A 19,441-nucleotide genomic window follows, 5' to 3' on the forward strand; every position below is an offset into this window, starting at 1 on the left:
CAATTCGCTTTTTGCTAAGCTGGAGAAATGTGAGTTCGCTGTACAGAGAATTAGTTTTTTGGGCTACATTATCTCCAGCGAAGGTTTTGAGATGGACCCGGTTAAAGTTCAAGCTGTGCAGGAATGGCCTAGGCCTATTGGTTTGAAATCGATACAGAGGTTTTTGGGTTTCGCCAATTATTACAGAAAATTCATAAAAAATTTTTCTATTATTGTCAAACCTCTGACCGATCTCACCAGGAAAGGTGCTGATGCGGTTCAGTGGACTTCTGAGGCCATTGAAGCTTTTGTGTATCTCAAGGAGAGGTTCACCTCTGCTCCCATCCTTATGCAGCCTGATGTGACTAAGCCGTTTTTGGTTGAGGTTGATGCTTCCTCTGTGGGGGTTGGCGCAGTATTGTCTCAGGATAACGGGGATGGAGTACATCCCTGTGCCTTTTTTTCAAAAAAATTTTCGGAGACTGAACTGAATTACGATATTGGTAATCGGGAATTATTGGCTATTAAACTCGCATTTGAACACTGGCGTCACCTCTTGGAAGGTGCTGAATTTCCCGTTCAGGTTTTTACGGATCATAAAAATCTGATATATCTTGATGCTGCCAAGCGCCTGAATGCCCGTCAGGCTAGGTGGGCACTGTTTTTCTCGCGGTTTAATTTTTCCGTTACTTACATCCCAGGTACTAAGAATGTTAAGGCGGATGCCTTGTCTCACAGTTTTTCTCCCATAGTCGGTGCTGAGAAAGAGGAGAACATTTTACAAGAAGGTGTTGTGATAGCTGCTTTGGACTCCGTTTTGGAAGATGAGATTCTTAAAGCACAGGAGAATGCCCCATCTAACACTCCCCATGGGAGGTTGTTTGTGCCTGGGACCTTTAGGAGAGATTTGTTTGTTGAGTGTCCCGAATCTCGGTTGGCAGGTCATCCCGGAATCTCTGAGACCAAGAGACTGGTGGGTCGCAGTTTTTGGTGGCCTGGATGGCAGAAGGAAGTCATTAAGTGGGTGCGTCAATGTACTATATGTGCTAGATCTAAGTCCTCACATACTCCTGCTGCGGGGTTACTTTGTCCTTTGGAGGTCCCCAGTGCTCCTTGGACACATTTGGCTATGGACTTTATAACTGACCTTCCCCCCTCTGAGGGTTTTACTGTCATCTGGGTGGTCGTGGACCGTTTTAGCAAGATGTGTCACTTGGTTCCCTTCGTCAAACTGCCCTGCGCTAAAACTCTCGCTAAGGCCTTTGTCAAGGAAATTGTCAGACTTCATGGCATTCCTACTGACATTGTTTCTGATAGGGGACCTCAGTTCGTGGCTCGTTTTTGGCGCGCCTTTTGTGACAGGTTGGGAGTTCATTTGTCGTTCTCATCCGGATATCATCCTGAATCTAATGGCCAGACAGAAAGGAAAAACCAGGATGTTGAGCAGTTCTTGCGTTGTTTTGTGGCAGACAATCAAGAGGGGTGGTCTGAGTTTCTGCCACTTGCTGAATTTGCTCTGAACAATCATACATCTTCTTCTGCTGGTTGTTCGCCTTTTTTTTGTTGTTCTGGGAGACATCCGTCGTTTGGGTCGTTCTCCAAGTTGGGATCTGCCGTGCCTGAGGAGGAGAATTTTTCCGGCGATTTGGAGAGAGTTTGGACGGATGTGCGTGGTAATCTTCTGGAGGCTAACAGAAAATCTAAAGACTACTTTGATAGGAAACGACAGGAGGTTTTGTTCGCTGTTGGTGACATGGTTTGGTTGTCTTCTAGGAATCTGCGGTTGAGGATTCCTTCTAAGAAATTGGGACCCAAGTTTGTAGGGCCCTTTAAGGTGCTTCAGGTTGTCAACCAATCTGCTGTTAGGTTGGAGGTTCCTACCTCCTGGAGAATTAATCCGGTGTTTCATGTCTCTCTGTTGAAAAAAGCTGTTGTGTCGGATTGTGACGCCTCTGCCTCTGTTCCTCCGGTGGTGGAGGACGGGGAATATGAAATTTCTCGCATCCTTAACTCTAGACGGTATAGAGGTAGTTTGCAGTATCTCGTGGCCTGGAAAGGTTTCGGACCCGAGGATAACTCTTGGGTAAGGTCGGATGATGTTTCCGCATCCAGACTTATCAGAGCGTTTCACAGGAGATTTCCTGATAAGCCTGGTCCTAGGGGATCCGGAGGATCCTCTTAGAAGGGGGGGTACTGTTAGAACCTTGCTCTTAGGTTTTTTCTATTGCTGGTCACATGACCTTGTTGGCCTATTTAGTCCTGCTCCGCCCTTCTGGCTTTGCTGGACTTCATTGTATAACTACTTTCTAGCTAGCCTGTGCTCTGTATCTAACTCTGTTAGTTTGCTTGGTCTACGGACCTCTGTGTTCTATATATTTTGTTTGTTCGTCTGTCTGCTACTATTTCTGTTAGGAGGTGTCCCATTTTCCTCCCAGTCCTTAGTACTTGTAGGGATTCCTTCCCCACATCTATAGGTCTCCGTACAGACTAGCTTAGGACTTTAGCAGGTCTGATCGCAGGATCAGGTTCCCTGTTACATCGTAGGGATAAAGCCGAGTTCTATCGTAGGGACAGATCTCCTCTCTTTCCTTAGCTCTGGTATCAGAACATAACACTATCCTTCAGAGGGGAAAACCCCTCCAGGTAATATCAGAGCCTATTCTACCCGTGCAATGGCCACATCATGGGCAGAACGAGTAGGTGCATCTATGGACCAAATATGTAGGGCTGCAACATGGACAAGTTTAAACACCTTTTGCAGACACTATAAGCTGGACATTCTGTCTAAGCAGAAAATGGCTTTTGGAAGGAAGGTCCTCCAAGCTATAATCCCTCCCTGAATATATACTCTGGTAATCTCCTGAGGGTACTGTCAGGAGGGACGTCCTGGAAAGTAGGCATTAGACCTACCGGTAATAGGGTTTCCAGGAGTCCCTTATGACAGCACCTATTATATTCCCCCCCTTATATTCCATTCTGCTGTGTGATGTTAACATAGATAGAAGGAAGCTAAATAAAATAGCGTTGCATCCATCCTGGTGTGGTACTTGGAAAATCACTGAAGGTATGGGTGGAGGGGGGGCCTTTTAAACTCTACTGTGTTTCCTGTCCCTATCAGAGATATGAAGGACATCCTCCTGAGGGACTCCTGGAAACCCTATTACCGGTAGATCTAATGCCTACTTTTATGCAAATTCTCAGCTGCGTTTTACAGTATCAGCAAAGTCTATGAGATTTCAGAAATCTCATGCACACAGCTTGTTTTTTTTGTGTCCTCAGTATTTTATCAAAACTTGGTTTTGCAAAATGCAGCATTTCACTTCTTTCAGCGTTTTTGCTGCCAAAACCTGAAGAAGTTGAATCAGGTTATTTTTTTTTTTGCACTAAATTTTATCAGCATGCACAAGAGACAAATGTAGAGTGACAAAAACACAGTAAAAAACGCAGCAAAAAGTCAGGAAAACCTGCTATTTTGAAGCTGCTTCTTTACTGCCAAGAGAGCAGGTTTTGCCTGCGGAAAAAAACACATAAAAAACGCAACGTGTGAAAATAGCCTTATGGGAAAGCTGCTAGCATAGTCTGCATTGTAATTAGCCATAAAATTGGGGTGTGTCATTAGTCAATTGCTGAATCAACAGAGATGAAGATGTGTTCTCTTAGGTGGAGGAAGACTCGTCCACCTTTAACAGGAGAGAAGTTCCATTGCTTGAGAGTGGGAAAGGGATGAAAAACCACAGAGAGCATTGCTGCCTATGACTGTTGTTGAAAGTGAGCAGTGCCATAGCAGAGGGGAACATTGCAGCCAATGCCGGCAGAGAATGGTGCATCCTCTGACTAAGTGAAGACTTGGCTGGGAGAGGGCAACATAGTTCCTTGTTAGCGGAGATTAGGGGACCTAGAAAAGGAGAACTATATCACTACAGATCACCCTAGAGTTGAATGCTGTAACATGAAGTGTGAGTGTGATTAATAAGGAAGGAGGCTGCATGTAACAGTGCCAGATTATTGCCAATGTCAATGCAATGACAGGCGATAGTGGCAGCAGAAGAGTGAGAATGGCTGTGAGTTGTGTACTGCATGTAAGATCATTAAAGATGAATAGGCAGACAGGTGCCATAATGCAGCAGATTTGAGTGTGTAGATAGCACCTTGAATAAGCAAAGACTAGTAGGCAGGCAGATACCTTGATACAGCAAAGTTCAGTGTGCGGACAGCTCCTTAATTTAGCAGAGCCGATCAGTCACCCTGTTGTAGCAGAGCTGGATGAGTGGGTAGCACTCATCAACAGCAGAGCTAAATAAAAAGTCAGGCACCTTGGAGTAGCAGAGCTGGGTGTGCATACACCATCCAGAAACAGCAGAGCTGAACAGATAATCATGCACCTTTAGTAGCAGAGCTGGGAGTGTGAATAGCAATAAGGAACAAAAGAGCTGAATAGACCATCAGGCATCTTGTAGTAGCAGATCTGCACCTGTGGGTGAAAATCAAGAGCAGCTGAGAATTTGGCTGTAGCAGAACCAAATGTGGAGTGTAGCTGGACTCCTGGAAAACACATGCTAGCAGCATGCAATTGCTACCTGAATACTTAAATGGTATTCAGCTACCTGAGCCGGCCCTTGAAAGGTTTTGGAAGATGACATTGGAGGTGCGTGCCAAGTTACCATAACAACCCAACGTGCACTAGCACAGAGGGAGTCGACACCTGTGGAAGGAGGAAGCAAAGCCTGGCACTGGAGACGGGACATGTGAGTAATACTTAGATAGGAGTTGTCACTTATATGTCTGTGCTAATTATAAACATGGAATACCAGTAAAATATATTACGCAATTATAAGATGTGGCAATAAACAAATGTGAGATGTGATTCTGATACATATAAAAAAATATATATCTTTCCATGAACTATCACGTATTGTAATCTCAACATTTACCTTTTTTACATTTTTTTTGTTCAGATGAAGAAATGGATCAGTTTGAACTCTTATGTCCAGATGGATCCACTGCTAGTCTAAAATCCTATAGGACCTGCAATTTGGGTCAGGGACCTGGCAAAGCAATTGTCACCAGAGGTCACATGAAAAGAATAACTAAGAGATTTCTTACTGTGATACAGGTAAACATCCACCATATGTTTGTTGACTTTTTCCACATGTACAGTATATAAATAAATGTTTCCTATTCATACTAAAAGCAGAACTAGTTTTAAAATGTGGTTTACCATTACAGAAAATTTTTGTGTTCACTAAACTTTTTTTATTATTATAGCCTCACGTTCTTCGTCACCCTAACTTTCTACCCACTGTCTATGTTATTAACCTTACTTTTAAGAATAGAAAGCAACACACATACTACATGCAAACTTACTCTTTGTTAGCATTGCCTGTCATGTAAAGAAAATCATTAGTTCCCAGTCTGTTAGGCTGATGGTATACTTAAAGGGGTTATCCGGTCATAGGCTACAATTCTGCAGTCGCTGAAGGTGACTGCAGACTTATGAAACCTCACATCGCGAGCACTGCGTGCTGTGAGGATTCTCTGCTGCCGTCACTGGGAGCAGCGGATGCATGACTGCAAGAATGCTATTTGCATATACACGGTCACATGCCGACTAGGCGACCAATGTAAGTAAATTGAGTGATGCCGGACACGTCTAGTCGGAATGTGGCCAGAATTATGTAAATCGCATTCTTGTGGTCACGTTACCACCTGTTCCTGGCACCAGTACCGGAGTATCTTCACAGTGTGCAGTGCTTGCAATGTGAGGATTCATAAGTCTGAAGTCACATAGAGTGAGTATAAACTTGTACACTAAGGCTGGACAACCCTTTTTAATGTAATATATATTTTGTGCATTAATCTTACAACATGATGACCCAGAACAGTTCACTATGCTACCAATAAGGAACATATGTATCTGCATATGGGGATATGAATTTCAACCTAGAATAAAACAATATCACCTACAAATTGTTAACTTTGGGTTTTCTTTCTGTCAGTTTGTTATAAATTATATTATAACTTCCAATTCAGCTCCCATAGGTTTTGTTATCTAAATTCAATGGTAAATCTGCCTAGATTTTCAGTAGTTCCTCCACCCTGTGTCTCAATAAATAAATGTGTCATAATATACTGTATGAAATAAATAAATTCAGAGGTCTGGGGTAGCTGGCTAAAAGACCCTATGGGAGCTTCTATGTCATCCATTAGTGGATACTAATGGAAGACAGAAAGAGAAGAAACAGATGTTGAAAGTTCCTGAATCTTTATCCACTCCACAGAAAAGGCAACTCAAGGACTTGTCTGTAGTTATTATCGTCAACATTATTGAGCCGTTGTCATTAACCTTTCTGGTGGACCGTAGGTTAGACAGCTCCCAATTTAGGATTTTTTTTTTCCTATCCCCTATACAGTAACAAAAAAAAGCTTTTAAAATGAAGTAGAAAAGGTTTTAACCAAATATCTAATATCAAAAAACTTTAGAGTGCACTGATTTACCAGCGTGGATTTGAACCATAAAACGCAATGAGTAGCCACTCGCATATTAGCCACATGAAAAAGGCTAATCTGTGGGCCGACCTGCCGCAGTTCAAATTGCAAATCAGAGGCAGAAATCCGAAAGACAGCCTCAGATTTCTGCAGCTGATTCCAGTGCAAATATACATCAGTCACATGAATATATATTTTCTCTATGTACACATGGAGTTTTTCTAGGAGTTTTTAGAGTACAAGCTGAGTAGAAACTCTCCCAGTCCTTAAAAATCTGCAGCTGATTCCAGTGCAAATATACATCAGTCACGTGAATATATATTTTCTCTATGTACACATGGAGTTTTTCTAGGAGTTTTTAGAGTACAAGCTGAGTAGAAACTCTCCCAGTCCTTAAAAACACAAAACTCCTCAAAAACTGGAATTGCTTTGAAAAAAAAAAAAACTTGCAAAAACACTCAGTGTGTGCATACATCTTGAAGTGGATCTGCTTCAAAATCCACATCAAAGAGTAAGGGCCCCGTCACACTAAGCGATGCAGCAGCGATCCCGACAACGATACGACCTGTCAGGGATCGTTGCTGCATCGCTAATACATCGCTGGTGAGCTGTCAAACAGGCAGGCTCACCAGCGATCAGGGGAGCAGCGATATCGTGGAAAGAAACGTTCCACGATGTCCTGCTCCCGTTACCAGCCTGCTGCAAGCAGGAGCAGGCTGGTAACTATGGTAAACATCGGGTTACTAAGTGCGCGTGTGCCCCTAGTAACCCGTTGTTTACCATGGATACCACTCTGCTACGGTGCGCGGGAGCCTCCGCGCACCGTAGCAGAGTGGTATCCATGGTAAACAGCGGGTTACTAAGTGCGCGCGTGCCCCTAGTAACCCGATGTTTACCATAGTTACCAGCCAGATCGTTGGTCCCGCTGGTCACACACAACGATGTGTGCTGGCCAGCGGGAGGCCAACGACCAAAAAATGGTCCAGGACACTTTGCAACGATCAGCGACCTCACAGCAGGGGCCTGATCGTTGCAAAGTGTCACACACAGCGACATCGCTGGTGAGGTCGCTGGTGAGTCACCAAAACCGTGACTCAGCAGCGATATCGCTAGCGATATCGCTATGTGAGACGGGGGCTTTACGGTTGTTTTAATTTTTATCTTATAAAGTACACATGAAAACTTTGTAATATATCTTATAACAGAAATTTGCTTCTTTCTCCTCCTGGACTGATCTTTCACTCTCAAATCATGAGTAAAGTCTGTATTCAGTGAAGACAGACTATCCCATTACTGAGATAGGAGATGACAGTTGGTGCTTTCAAAATTCTATGAGGAAAGGAGGAACTAGGGGCAGACACAGACATTCTGCTGCAAGTTCTCCTGAAATGTCCGTTACAGTTCTCTATAGAACTTTATGAGCACCAACTGTCATCTCCTATCTCAGTAATGGGAAAGTCTGCATTTTTCAAAGACATATTTTAATCGTGAAATGAAAAATTTGAAAATGGAAGATCAATTAAAGCAGAGAAAGAGACAGATTTATCTAATAAAACATATAACAAAGTTCCTTTTTTTCATGTGTAGTATTGACTTATAAAAAAACTAAGCCTTTTTTTCATGTGGATTTGAGGTGTCAAGTAGGTCAGGGTGTCTAAACAACATGAAGTACAAGCATAGGTGCAGGCTGCTCTGGCTGAAATGTAAAAACAAACAAGCACAAAGAATACAGCAGCACCAGCATCTGCCTAGGAGGAGTGATGGGCCATGATGGAGAAAGCCAGATCCTCATATGTACAATGCAAATAACAGGGTGGACCTGCACAGCCAAACAACAATAATATAGTATATGGACAGGTACAGGCTGCTGTGGCTAAAATGCAAAGCAAACAAACAGCCTGAACCTACACATTTAGTTCATGTTGTTTAGACGTTCTGGTGTACTGTTTTCTATGTCCACTCACAATGTCATAGTCTCAAACATCTTCCCCATAGGGCATTGTGGATTGTCCTCCTGCAGGGCCTGTAAAACAAGACATGCACAGTGCAATAGAACATAAATACATGGATGTACATAGTACAAATAGATATCTGAGCAGTCTCAAGTGACTCACATAACTTGCTGTCCTGCTGCTTCTCCCTTAGATCCAATGGTACACTGCTCTTGACTGTGCCAGTTCACTCTCCCTTCTCTCAGAGTTAGATATAGCAGCAGGGAGGGAAAGGAAGCAGTAAAAAGATCAGATTGTAGATAGGGGGGAAATGCACCAAATCACCATGGAGAGAAGATTTAATCGCTGTACTGTATCAATCTGGAAATAGGAAAGCACATACCAAGCAGCCTAAATAAGGAAATGATAAATTAATTGTGTAAGATGTTTAATTTTACTGGGATTTGCAAAGTCACCCAGTTTTCAGCATAATTTATCCTGTGAAATATAGCCATCATCTTTTTTTCCAATGAGGGGTGCAAGACCCGCAGTTAAAATAACATATAATAATTAGGTCAGAGCCGGGAGGGACCTTGGTGGCTGCAGAACTTTGTTAGTAGTTCGCTAGCTAGCAAGGCAGATTGTGAGTGACCCCGCACTACCTGTGATGGGCTCAGGGGATGAGCCAGTGCAACAGTGCCAGTCAGCATACGGTGCAACCTATCTGCAATGAACCTACAGGTACTTCTCACAAAATTAGAATGTCCTCAAAAAGTTAATTTATTTCAGTTCAATACAAAAAGTGAAACGCATATATTATATAGAGTCATTACAAACAGAGTTATCTATTTCAAGTGTTTAATTATATTAATGTTGATGATTATGGCTTACAGCCAATGAAAACACAAAAGTAATTGTCTCAGTAAATTAGAATACTTTTTGAAAAATTATTTTAAAATCCGAAATGTTGGCCTACTGAAATGTATGTTCAATAAATGCACTCAATACTTGGTCGAGGCTCCCTTTGCATCATTTACTGCATCAATGCGGCGTGGCATGGAGGCGATCAGCCTGTGGCACTGCTGAGGTGTTATGGAAGCCCAGGTTGCTTTCATAGCAGCCTTCAGCTCGTCTGCATTGTTGGGTCTGGTGTCTCTCATCTTCCTCTTGACAATACCCCATAGATTCTCTATGGGGTTAAGGTCAGGCGAGTTTGCGGCCAATCAAGCACCGTGATACTGTTGTTTTTAAACCAGGTATTGGTACTTTTGGCAGTGTGGACAGGTGCCAAGTCCTGCTGGAGAATGAAATTTCCATCTCCAAAAAGCTTGTCGGCAGAGGGAAGCATGAAGTGCTCTAAAATTTCCTGGTAGACAGCTGCGCTGACTTTGGTCTTGATAAAACACAGTGGACCTACACCAGCAGATGACATGGCTCCCCAAACCATCACTGATTGTGAAAACTTCACACTATACCTCAAGCAGCTTGGATTGTGGCCTCTCCACTCTTCCTCCAGAATCTGGGACCTTGATTTCCAAATGAAATGCAAAATTTACTTTCATCTGAAAGCAACACCGTGGACCACTGAGCAACAGTCCAGGTCTTTTTCTCCTTGGCCCAGGTAAGACGCTTCTGGCGTTGTCTTTTGGTGATGAGTGGCTTGATACAAGGGATGCGACACTTGTAGCCTATGTCCTGGATACGTCTGTGTGTGGTGGCTCTTGAAGCAATGACTCCAGCAGCAGTCCACTCCTTGTGAATCTCCCCCAAATGTTTGAATGTCCTTTTCTTAACAATCCTTTCAAGGCTGCGGTTATCCTGGTTGCTTGTGCACCTTTTTCCACCACACTTTTTCCTTCCACTCAACTTTCCATTAATATGCTTGGATACAACACTCCTGTGAACAGCCAGCTTCTTTAACCCCTTAAGCCCCGCGGGTGGTTTGCACGTTAATGACCGGGCCAATTTTTACAATTCTGACCACTGTCACTTTATGAGGTAATTACTCTGGAACGCTTCAACGGATCCCCCTGATTCTGAGATTGTTTTTTCGTGACATATTTTACTTCATGATTGTGGAAAAATTTCTTCGATATCACTTGCGTTTATTTGTGAAAAAAACGGAAATTTGGCGAAAATTTAGAAAATTTTGCAATTTTCAAAATTTGAATTTTTAAGCCCTGAAATCAGAGCGATATGTCACACAAAAGAGTTAATAAATAACATTTCCCACATGTCTACTTTACATCAGCACAATTTTGGAACCAAAATTTTTTTTTGTTAGGGAGCTATAAGGGTTAAAAGTTGACCAGCGATTTCTCATTTTTCCAACAAAATTTACAAAACCATTTTTTTAGGGACCACATCACATTTGAAGTCACTTGGAGAGGTCTTTTTGACAGAAAATACCCAAAAGTGACACCATTCTAAAAACTGCACCCCTCAAGATGCTCAAAACCACATTCAAGAACTTTATTAATCCTTCAGGTGCTTCACAGGAATTTTTTGAATGTGGAAGAAAAAAATGAACATTTAACTTTTTTCACAAAAATGTTACTTTAGACCCAATTTTTTTTATTTTCACAGGGGTAACAAGGAAAAATGGACCCCAAAATTTGTTGTGCAATTTCCCCTGGGCACGCAGATACCCAATATTTGGGGAAAAAACACTGTTTGGGCGCACGGCAGGGCTCGGAAGGGAAGGAGCACCATTTGACTTTTTGATTGTAAAATTTGCTTGAATAATTAGCGGACGCCATGTTGTGTTTGGAGAGCCCCTGTGTGCCCAAACTTTGGAGCTCCCCCACAAGTGACCCCATTTTGGAAACTAGACCCCCCAAGGCACCTTTATAGATGCATAGTGAGCACTTGGAACCCCCAGGTGCTTCACAAATTGATTCGTAAAAATTAAAAAGTGAAAAAAAAAACATTTTCATTTTTATGAATCAATTTGTGAAACACCTGGGGTTCCAAGTGCTCACTATGCATCTATATAGGTGCCTTGGGGGGTCTAGTTTCCAAAATGGGGTCACTTGTGGGGGAGCTCCAATGTTTGGGCACACAGGGACTCTCCAAATGCAACATGATATCCGCTAACAAATTGAGCCGACAATTTGTTAGCGGATATCATGTTGCATTTGGAGAGTCCCTGTGTGCCCAAACATTGGAACTCCCCCACAAGTGACCCCATTTTGGAAACTAGACCCCCCAATGCACCTATCTAGATTCATAGTGAGCACTTGGAACCCCAGGTGCTTCACAAATTGATTCATAAAAATGAAAAAGTGTTTTTTTTTTCACTTTTTAATTTTTACGAATCAATTTGTGAAGCACCTGGGGGTTCCAAGTGCTCACTATGCATCTAGATAGGTGCCTTGGGGGGGTCTAGTTTCCAAAATGGGGTCACTTGTGGGGGAGCTCCAATGTTTGGGCACACAGGGGCTCTCCAAACGCAACATGGCGTCCGCTAACAATTTGAGCCGATTTTCCATTCAATTTGTTAGCGGACACCATGTCGCGTTTGGAGAGCCCGTGATGTGCCTAAACAGTGGAGCTCCCCCACAAGTGTCCCCATTTTGGAAACTATACCCCTCAAGGATTTTATTAAGGTGTATAGGGAACATTTTGAACCCAGAGGTACGGCACATTATTTGTTTACATTAGGTCATCATATTGAATAAGTTGTCATTATTCTTGAGCGCAAGTGCTCGCTACTTGAGTTTGCATCGGGTACTCAGGTATGCACCATGTACAGCGTGTGCTCGAGTGACATGCTCGAGTCCCTGCTCCGCATGTTTCACGGTTATTAGACACCCAAAAAAACCATGCGGGGATCGCTCGTGCATGGCAGGCAATCCCCGTAAAGTTTTTTGGCCGCGAAGCATATGGGGCAGAGACTCGAGCATGTCACTCAAATACCCACGATACTCAATGCATACCAGAGCACCCGATGCAAACTCAAGTAGCGAGCACTTGCTCTCAACACTAGTCGCCATATCGTCATCTTTTTTTCTTACTTTTGAAAAAAATCCCAACCCCAGCCCTAACCCTAGCACAACCCTAGCCCTAGCACAACCCTAGCCCCAGCACAACCCTAGCCCCAGCACAACCCTAGCCCCAGCACAACCCTAGCCCCAGCACAACCCTAGCCCCAAACCCAGCCCTAACCCTAGCCCAATCCTAACCCAAGAGTTTATTTTTGACGCCGTTCCTTGTGCGGTATAAGTGATTAGACGACTTTATTCTTCGGGTCGGTGTGATTACAGCAATGCCAGAATCATATGGGGTTTTTATGACTGACAGCTGTCACACACTAAAAGACGCATTTTTTGTAAAATCTAGTTTTTGCATCGCCATATTTTGAGAGCTATAATTTTTCCAGATTTTGGCAGACAGTCATGTGACGGCTCGTTTTTTGCGGGATGACTTGACGTTGTTATTGGTGCCATTTTCAGGCACGTGACATTTTTTGATCGCTTTCTATTCCGATTTTTGGGAGGCAGAATAAACAAAAACCAACAATTCAGGAATTGTTTTTTTTTTTTTATTCTGTTCCGCGTGTGGTAAAATTGATGAGGTAGCTTTATTCTTCGGGTCAGTACGTTTACAGCGGTACCACATTTGTATCATTTTTCTATGTTTTGGCGCTTATACACAATAAAAGCTATTTTATAGAAAAAAATATTTTTTAGCATCGCTTTATTCTGAGAGCTATAACTTTTTTATTTTTCGGCTGATGGAGCTGTATGGCGGCTTGTTTTTTGCGGGACGAGATGACGTTTTCAGCGGTATCATTTTTATTTATATGCGTCTTTTTGATCGCGTGTTATTCCACTTTTTGTTTGGCGGTATGGTGATAAAGCATTGTTTTTTGCTTCATTTTTTTTTTTTTTTTTACCGTGTTCACTGAAGGGGTTAACTAGTGGGACAGTTTTATAGGTCAGGTTGTTCCGGACGCGGCGATACCAAATATGTGTATTTTTATTGTGTTTTTTTTTATTTTTTTTATAATAATATTTATTGATGGGTACATTATATTTTTATTTTTGGTGTATTATTTTATTTTTTTATAATATTTTTGCACATTTTTTTTTTTCCCACTTTAACACATTTTATACACTTTATTACTTTGTCCCACTCTGGGACTTTTACTTTTTTTTTTCTGATCGCCTGCATGGCACAGGAATGAAGCACCATCCCTATGCCATGAAGGCTGTCAGAAGTGCACAGTGTGAAGATTGCTTGGAGATGCACTGCGCATGCCCAAGCAATCTTCCTGCTCTCTGGTGACCCGGATGTTGTCATGACGACATCGGGTCGTCATGGCAACACCCGGGAAGCCTTTGCAGACTGCGCTGGAAGCCGGAAGAGGAGGTGAGTATCGCCGATCACCTCCCCTTGCCCCCGCAATGCCGCGATCGACTTCGATCGACTTCGATCGCAGCATCGCGGGGGTTAATGTGTTGGGAGCGGTGCAGGACCGCTCCCTGCACATAGTACCGGGTGTCAGCTGTGACAATCAGCTGACACCCGGCGGCGATCGCGCCCGCACAGCCTGTGTGCGCGCGCGATCGCCATGACGTACTAATACGGGTCTGGCTCTTAAGTCCCAGGGCACAGACGCGTATTAGTACGTCAGATGTTATTAAGGGGTTAACAATGACCTTTTGTGGCTTACCCTCCTCGTGGAGTGTGTAAGTGACTGCTTTCTGGACATCTGTCAAGTCAGAAGTCTTCCCCATGATTGTGGAGCCTACTGAAACAGACTAAGGGACCTTTTTAAATGCATAGGAAGCCTTTGCAGCTGTTTTTTTGTTAATTATTCGAATTTACTGAGATAATGACTTTTGTGTTTTCATTGGCTGTAAGCCATAATCCTCACCATTAACAGAAATAAACACTTGAAATAGATCACTTTGTTTGTAATGACTCTATATAATATATGAGTTTCATTTTTTGGATTGAAGAACTGAAATAAATTAACTTTTTGATGATATTCTAATTTTGTGAGAAGCACCTGTATGTAATGGCTGCGATTGACCATACAAGAACATGGTCTGATCATGGTTTGATTAAAAACAGTCAGTGAAATGTTTTGCCTCACAAGAAGAATCAGCTGCAATCCCCTGCTGTCCTGTCTGTATACTGTTTTGCTTCCTCCCCTGCCCAGGAGATGTGGTATGATCAAACCATGTTCCAGCATGGTCAGACGCAGCCATTACACAGTACATAGCAGGGGCTATTCCAAGATATATTAATTAGAATGTACTTTGTTTTTTTGGGAAAACCCTTTTAAGGCTTGTTATTTACGCATTGAGCTTACATTTTTATTGATTCCATGTTAGCGTACATACAATGTTTTAATCTTTTTTTCTTGTATTTTTTGTGGGTAGATCAGCAACCAAAATTTTATGCATTTCAACTCTTTATTTCATTTTGACATATGGTCAAAATAATTTGACATCTTGATAGATTATACTTTTACTGACGCAATGATACCAAATATGTTTATTTTATTTTTTGTATTTCTTTATTTTTTAAATGCTAAGAGGGGGGTGATTTAAACTTTTATATATTTTTTTCTTTAGTTTATTTTTAAGACCCCTTAGGGGACTTGAACTTGTGATCCTTTACTTGCTTAAACTATATACTGCAAATCTCCTTTGAAGTCAACTCACAGGCCGGGCTTCACAGAAGGACCAAGGTGGCAGTTATGGAGGCCTTCAGAAGGCTACTGGCTGCCATGAGAACTCATCAGTTCCCCATGATCGCGTTGCAGGGAGACAATGGGAGCTAGTGCACACGCTGTTACGATACTGGCGCAGTACTGCTGGAAACCAGTGCCGAAGGAGAACAAGCAGGAACAGCAAGTGGTAGGAAAAGTTCTTGGAGATAGCAAGGAGTTTGTAGGATGAATCCGTAGATGAATAGAACAGCCTGAGTAAGAATGTTCAAGAGCTAGAGACTGAAACTAGGCTAACAGCTAGACACAATACTCAAGCAATGAGTGAGAGATCCATGCGGCTTTAAGTAGGCCCAAACAGGAAACAAGATGGTTTCCATAGATTCAGAATCCACCATCTTGTTAAAGGGCAATTGCAGAACACAACATCAGCCTCCAGTGGTAAGGAGTGAATCTGCAGCACAATATTAAAGTGAACAATAGCTGCCACAAGTGGTCAAACTGTAGAAGGGCAACAGAAATCCTGACACACGTGCACTATTGAATGCGCTATTTAAATATCGCTGTCAGGCATCTGCCTGGTATGGTGCAGGTTCAGTTGCTGAACCCGCTCCATACACCCGCAGTGACCACATGCTGTAAATTTACAATGTATTGTCTTCATCTGGTTAAATACCCCAAAATAACTAGCATAACAAGTGGTTTCTCCAAATCCAACACAAAATCCACTATAATGACTTCTGCAGTCTCAGAATTCTTTAACTCTTTTATAACAAGCGTCTTCAGTACTTAGTCGACCACCTTTGGCTGTTATGACCTGTGGCAAACGTGATGCATATCTTGACACCAGCTTCTAGCAATGTTGCTAAGGAATTTTAGCCAATACATTTCTCTTGGGCAATGGCCTCCAGTGCACAAGTTTATTGAGACCAGTTCACTCTGGACTCAATAAACTTTCAAAATCAGATAGTATGCATCCTCTAGACACGCATACAGAATATATTTGGCCTTTATATATGTAAAGGCAAATAAATATATTTCTAGAATTATCAATTTAAGTGTGTTAATCAAACTTTTTCTTCACACAGAATTTTTTTGGTAAAAGTGGAAAACACAAGAGCCGTTTGTCTCTCTTTACATCAGAAAGCTTTGGGGTGCAAAATCTTCTATTTCATGACACTACACAAAGGCTGCAGGTTTTAACAGATGATGTAGATATGACTGACATATTGGGTCTAGACTATGTGGCACTCCTTAAGGAACTGGGACATGAAGGTAAGATTTAAGGGACAAGTGCCCACTAATCCAGTAACCTTCACCTTTTCAGTCACTGTCAAACCAAAAGTCAGTATTTGTGTATCAATTATAGTTTACATCCAAACAATGACAAGGCTAGTAAGGATAGCTGCATATATGAAATGCACAAATGGTCAAAAATGAGCATTACAATTTGGTTTAATGTAATTGGAAATTGACTGTTCATGCATAAAAAATTGTGCGTATATACAATGAAATTAATTCAGGGAATGATCAAAGAAAGAGCCTAATCAGGATGCAGAAGTGCACCAGGGTTGTAAAGAATTACAGTAGGTGGCACAGGTGGTATTGTCACAAATAACCTTGAGGATATTACACAGGGCAAATAAGTCATTGATTGGTTGCAGATCCCGTCCTCTGTTTAATTTGCTGAATTGCTACTCTGATTGGCTGGTCAACTGGATCTCCTAATTGGCCAGAACAGTTAGCGGTAATCTTGGCTGTGTAGCGCATGCACTGCCCAGAGTCGGACAGTCTGCATTGGGATGGTTACAGTTGAGTTTGTGGCTCAAAAGTGTTATCACCATAAATATATTTAATTAGACATTGTGATAATAAAATACATTGTATTATTTAGTCCAGTTTAAATAAACAAAAATTGGAAAAAAAAAGGATTCTTGAAATACTTTCCATGCAGAACCATAACTGTACATATCTCTCTCAGGTATCTCCCTGGATCACAGTGTTATCCGTTGGTGTTGTATTAGTTCAGCTGAGTTGAGGAAGTGTGAAGACTGGGCACTTAACGTAAGATCGGACCCTTTGGTTTGTGTCCAAGCAACATCTCTATCTGGATGTATTGAGATGATCAAGGTATACATGCTAAATACACAAAATGACCCTTAAGGCAGGGGCGTACATAGAAATCATGGAGCCCCTTAGCAGATGTTCTAATTGGGTGCCCCCCCCCCAAAAAAAAATAAAATGAATAATAGTCCACGGGGTCGCAGAAGAGCATATCTCACAACTCTGCAGCGCTTACAAAGTAATTGTCCTCCTATTGAAGACCCTAGATTCCACTTTCATTGCCCCTATAAAGTATGATGCCAACAAAAGTGCCCCCCCCCCCCAAACACAGTGAATTTCTCCACAGTACTCTCCACATGCACAGTATGATGACCTTAGTGTGCCCCATCACCTTCCACGGCAAAGTATGGTGACCCCAACACAGTATTATGTCAAAATTGTGACCCCCACACAGTCTTCCATTCAGTATAATGGACCCCACACAGTATCATAGCCTCAACAAAACCCTCCACACTGTATAATGGCCCCCACTAGCCCTCCAAACAGCATAATGGCCCCCACATGGCCTTACGCACAAACCTTCACACTGTATAATTGCTCGCATACAGTACAATGGCCTCCAAATTGCCCTGCAAATAGTATAATGGCCTCCACATAGCTATCCAAACAGTATAATGGCTCCCCAGATAGACCTGTAAACAATATAATGGATCTCCACATAGACCTGTAAACAGTATAATGGCCCCCACATAGTCCTCCAAACAGTACAATGGTCCCACATAGTCCTCCATACAGTATAATGACCCCCACATAGCCCTCCAAACTGTAATGGCCCCCACATAGCCCACCAAACAGTATAATGGTCCCCACATTGCCCTCCATAAAGTATAAAGGCTTCCACAAAGCCCTCCATAAAGCATAATGACCCCCACATAGCCCTCCAAATAGTATAATGGCCCCCACATAACCTTCCATATAATATAATGGTCTCTACATAGCACTCCATATAGTATAATGGACCCCATATAGTCTTCTACACAGTATAATGGGCCCCATGTTGCATTTCATACAGTATAATGAGCCCCACATAGTCCTCCATACAATATAATGTGCCCCACATAGTCTTCCATAAAGAATACTGGGCCCCACATTGCCTTCCATACAGTATAATCAACCCCACATAGTCCTCTATACAGTATAATGGGCAACACCTTGCATTTCATGAGCCCCACATAGTCCTCCGTACAATATAATGGACCCCACATAGTCCTCCATACAGAATGATGGACCCTACATACATACAGTATAATGGACCCCATGATGCCTTCCATACAGAATAAAGGTGCCACATAGTCCTCGATACATTATAATGGTCCATACATAGCTTCCATACAGTATAGTGGGCCACACATAGTCGTCCATACAGGATAATGGGCCCCACATTGCCTTTCATACAGTATAATAGACCCACCCATAGCACTACAAACAGTATAATGGTCCCACATAGTCCTCCATACAGTATAATGGCCCCCACATAGCCCTCCAAACTGTAATGGCCCCCACATAGCCCACCAAACAGTATAATGGTCCCCACATTGCCCTCCATAAAGTATAAAGGCTTCCACAAAGCCCTCCATATAGCATAATGACCCCCACATAGCCCTCCAAATAGTATAATGGCCCCCACATAACCTTCCATATAGTATAATGGGCTCTACATAGCCATCCAATAGTATAATGGGCTCCACATAGCACTCCATATAGTATAATGGACCCCATGTAGTCCTCTACACAGTATAATGGGCCCCACGTTGCATTTCATACAGTATAATGAGCCCCACATAGTCCTCCATACAGTATAATGGGCCCCACATAGTCTTCCATAAAGAATACTGGGCCCCACATTGCCTTCCATACAGTATAATCGACCCCACATAGTCCTCTATACAGTATAATGGGCCCCACGTTGCATTTCATACAGTATAATGAGCCCCACATAGTACTCCGTACAGTATAATGGACCCCACATAGTCCTCCATACGGAATGATGGACCCTACATAGTCCTCCATACAGTATAATGGACCCCATGATGCCTTCCATACAAAATAAAGGTGCCACATAGTCCTCGATACATTATAATGGGCCCCACATTGTCTTTCATACAGTATAATAGACCCACCCATAGCACTACAAACAGTATAATGGGCCCCACATAGTCCTCCATACAGTATAGTGGGCCCCACATAACATAGTAACATCGTTTTTAAGGTTGAAGGAAGACTAAGTCCATCTAGTTCA

The 19,441-nt window shown here is 42.4% G+C and overlaps 1 protein-coding gene across 1 annotated transcript in view; it reads left to right on the forward strand.

Annotated features, from left to right (window-relative positions):
* The window catches only part of LOC141166976 (serotransferrin-1-like), a 72,274-nt gene that overhangs the window by 24,119 nt on the left and 28,714 nt on the right, over positions 1-19,441 (forward strand). The window contains exons 7-9 of the mRNA XM_073654229.1: positions 4,935-5,092; positions 16,167-16,353; positions 17,060-17,208. Coding sequence (XP_073510330.1) covers positions 4,935-5,092; positions 16,167-16,353; positions 17,060-17,208 — 494 coding nt within the window. The remainder of the gene's footprint in view (positions 1-4,934; positions 5,093-16,166; positions 16,354-17,059; positions 17,209-19,441) is intronic.

The sequence above is a fragment of the Phyllobates terribilis genome, unplaced genomic scaffold (assembly GCF_046119375.1).
Source record: "Phyllobates terribilis strain yellow unplaced genomic scaffold, ASM4611937v1 Scaffold_1__5_contigs__length_1240528914, whole genome shotgun sequence".
NCBI lineage: Eukaryota > Metazoa > Chordata > Amphibia > Anura > Dendrobatidae > Phyllobates > Phyllobates terribilis.